Source organism: Bombus fervidus, chromosome 4 (genome assembly GCF_041682495.2).
Source record: "Bombus fervidus isolate BK054 chromosome 4, iyBomFerv1, whole genome shotgun sequence".
Classification (NCBI taxonomy): domain Eukaryota; kingdom Metazoa; phylum Arthropoda; class Insecta; order Hymenoptera; family Apidae; genus Bombus; species Bombus fervidus.
In genome coordinates, this window is record NC_091520.1 from 9252780 (window position 1) to 9256157 (window position 3378).

At 30.3% G+C, this 3378-nt stretch overlaps 1 protein-coding gene across 2 annotated transcripts in view; it reads left to right on the forward strand.

The window, feature by feature from the left end:
• The first annotated feature begins 205 nt into the window (after positions 1-205).
• Positions 206-3378, forward strand: part of LOC139986677 (uncharacterized) — a 36813-nt gene continuing 33640 nt past the window's right edge. The window contains exons 1-5 of one of the 2 annotated variants that reach the window (XM_072002182.1): positions 206-2142; positions 2213-2575; positions 2646-2985; positions 3079-3206; positions 3296-3355. In XM_072002182.1, the coding sequence (XP_071858283.1) occupies positions 1912-2142; positions 2213-2575; positions 2646-2985; positions 3079-3206; positions 3296-3355 (1122 nt within the window). In that variant the 5' untranslated portion in view covers positions 206-1911. The remainder of the gene's footprint in view (positions 2143-2212; positions 2576-2645; positions 2986-3078; positions 3207-3295; positions 3356-3378) is intronic. The other variant, XM_072002183.1, reaches the window with a different exon arrangement.

The following is a 3378-nucleotide window of genomic DNA, read 5'->3' on the forward strand; positions in this document are numbered from 1 at the left end:
AGAGTTGCTCAAATAATACAATTTTTTAGAAAATCATTCGAAAAAGAGATCTATTCTACATTATCACGAAGCTGAATGAAAAATGCTAATGTATTATAACATTCGTTTTACATTTTTTTTCTTAATCGTGATTAATCCGAATAATTCAGTCATTCGAATGTAGTCTTGTTCGGTATCATCTTCATTGGTAAAACCTCAGCAATCTGATTAAAGTAGTTTAATAATCATAAGGTAAAAAAAACAAATTCTATTTTTCTTCATACAATGACTTGGTAACTTGACACCATCGATTACGAATTAGATAACACGCACAATCGCTTCGAGCGAGCTCCGAGCGGGTCAATTCCTGGTAATGGTGGGGATGACCCTGTAAATATTAACCGAACAAAAAGAGAGAATATTAATCAAGCAAAGAGAGAGAATATTAACTGAATAGTACGTATATGCATTTGAAAATAGAACTATCAACCTTAATATTAACTATCTAATTAACATCAGTTCATGTTTATTTTTTCCCTAACTTCCTCATTGTATGTATTGTATATGTATTATCGTATGAATATGAAATTTAGTGTTATTCTGGAAATATTCAACATATAGGATATGCGAAATATTTTCTTCTTTTAACAAGATGAAATACACAAATAGGTAAAGTGTCTTACCATATTGTCCGGCACTTTATATTTATATTTAACACGTTGAATGTCATGGGGGTCACCGGTGACCGGCGCACCAAGATTAGTAAAAATAAATAATTGGAAGAAATGTTAATAGTTATAAATTTTTTATTATTACCACCGTTACTACAATGTTGTGATGAAATGAATGCAATATAGAACGTATAAAAATAGTTTTATTTATACATGAAATATAAATCTATTATGTGCGCCCTCCACCAGTGGCTGTTGAACATGGGAAAAACCCGCTTTTTCCGTGTTTTACCTTAATGAACAATAACCCTAAGGAACGTTTCAACTTGAAAGATGTTTGATGGCAATTAAGGGGCTTGATAGTAAGGTAAAAAATGCTAAATCTTGTGACGGTTCTTTAGGATTATTGCGGGTCCGAATAAGTATGATCGAAGGATGGATTATGGTTTATAGTAGGTCCCGGGACGTAACAATATGAGATAATTGATAATCGTAAAAATTAAGTAAATCGAGCGAAATTGCACTACAGTGCCATGGGGGTCACCGGTGACCTCAGTGAGATAAATTCATTAATGATGATTATACACAGTAACATATCTCTTGTAGGTAATATTTCAACATTATATGTATCATATAATAAAAAAATTCATCGTGGAGCCACGGCCAAACCTTGTAAAACTGGCGTGGCATTCAACGTGTTAAGAATATTTTTAACTAATAGAAATTATAAACAATAAAAAATTATAAGTAAACTAATTTGTCTAATAAAACTAGGATGTAATTAATATTTTACTAATTATCAAAATTATCTTCGACTAAATTATCTTAAATAATTACACATGACAGCAGTGAAAAATTATTATGATATTGTTCTAGATATAAAATATTTATGATTGATTATCGATTTAAAATTTGTTGAATTAAGCTCGCAATATATAAAGTCGATAGATCGAAAAAATTTGTTATCGAAATTTACATCGAATTTATTTTGTAATACATTTATTTGCTGTCCTATAAATATGAGAGAAAAGAAGTTTATATAGGTTAATCACACGTGTAAAGAATCCATACACTGTCTTTTAATTATTTTTTAGATTAATGTTGAAGATGTTTTATAATCTGTAGATATTACTACATTATCAATGTTCAACGTATTATCGTTAACTTACCATTTCAGTCTATTGTCAAATGATAAGCAACAAGTTGTATGAATGTTTCTTGAATCTTTTTATATTACTCATACCTACCTAAAAACATAAAGATGCAGTGGTTGAATAGTCAAAGATTGCTTAAAGTAGTGAAAAGGATTAATTTACTAAATAACCGTAATGCCAGCAGCAATTGCAAGATTGTTTGTAGTTCTGATATAGAAGTGGCAAAAAAAAATGGGTTGCCAATTGTGGCCTTAGAATCAACAATCATTACTCATGGAATGCCTTATCCTGATAATTTGAAGACGGCCATTCAAGTAGAAAACACTGTTAGAAAAAAAGTAATTGTTTATAAATTCTAAAGAAACAAAAATATTGCTTCTTCTACATTATACTTTTATATCATTTTAGGGTGCTATACCTGCAACTATAGGAATTTTAAATGGACAGATACACGTTGGTTTGAATGGTGAACAACTGCAAACACTAGCTAAATCAGATTCTACTAAAACTATTAAGTGTTCACGTAGAGATATATCAACAGTTGTTACCCAAAAACTAAATGGAGGAACAACTGTTAGTGCAACAATGTTAATTTCAAATTTATTAGATTTGCCTATAATGGCAACAGGAGGCATTGGTGGTGTTCATCGTGGTGCAGAAAAGAGTTTGGATATTAGTACTGATTTAATAGAGCTTGGGCGTACTCCTGTAGCTGTTGTTTGTTCTGGTGTTAAATCTATATTAGATATTGAAAAGACATTAGAATATCTGGTTAATATATTTTCTTGCATAAAAAATAATAATTATTACAATAGAGATTTGTAATTGTCTCCATTTGCAGGAAACACAAGGAGTTCCAGTTATAAAAATTGGCGAAACAAACTATTTTCCTGCATTTTACTGCACTGAATCATTACAAAAGATAAAAGTGCCACATAGAGTATCAAATTCAGAAGAAGCAACAAAGATTCTTAAAGTACAAAGGGAATTAGGTCTTCAAACAGGATTATTGTTTGCTGTCCCTATTCCTAAAGAATATGCATTAGATTCAAAAGAAATGGAATTGGCTATACGTAATGCTTTAGAAAATGCAAAAAGTAAAAATGTAAGTGGAAAGAATGTCACACCATTTTTGCTAGAAGAATTAAATAAGGTTACACACGGTCAATCTCTTCGAGCTAGTAAGTATAAATAAGTCCATTGATATAAAAATTAAGAATACATAAGCAAGATCGATATTTGTCACTTAATTTTTGTCTTTTTAAAATCAACAGATATGGCACTTATAGAAAACAATGCAAGTGTTGCGGCAGAAATTGCAGTGAATTTGGCTAAAAAGTATTTTCAGAGCTCTCTCAACGATAGTGCTTCCAAGTGCATTCTGACATCAGAAAGAAATCCAGTAAATAAAACAAAAATATTTGTTTACCTTAAAAAATATATAAGATATTATTCATTTTATTTTCATTGGATAATTTGTTTATGTCATAGATTGTAATTGGTGGAGCTATAATGGATACGACGTTGCAAGTGAAGGAATCCGAGATAAAAGTAAGTCAAGTCTTAAGTCAGAA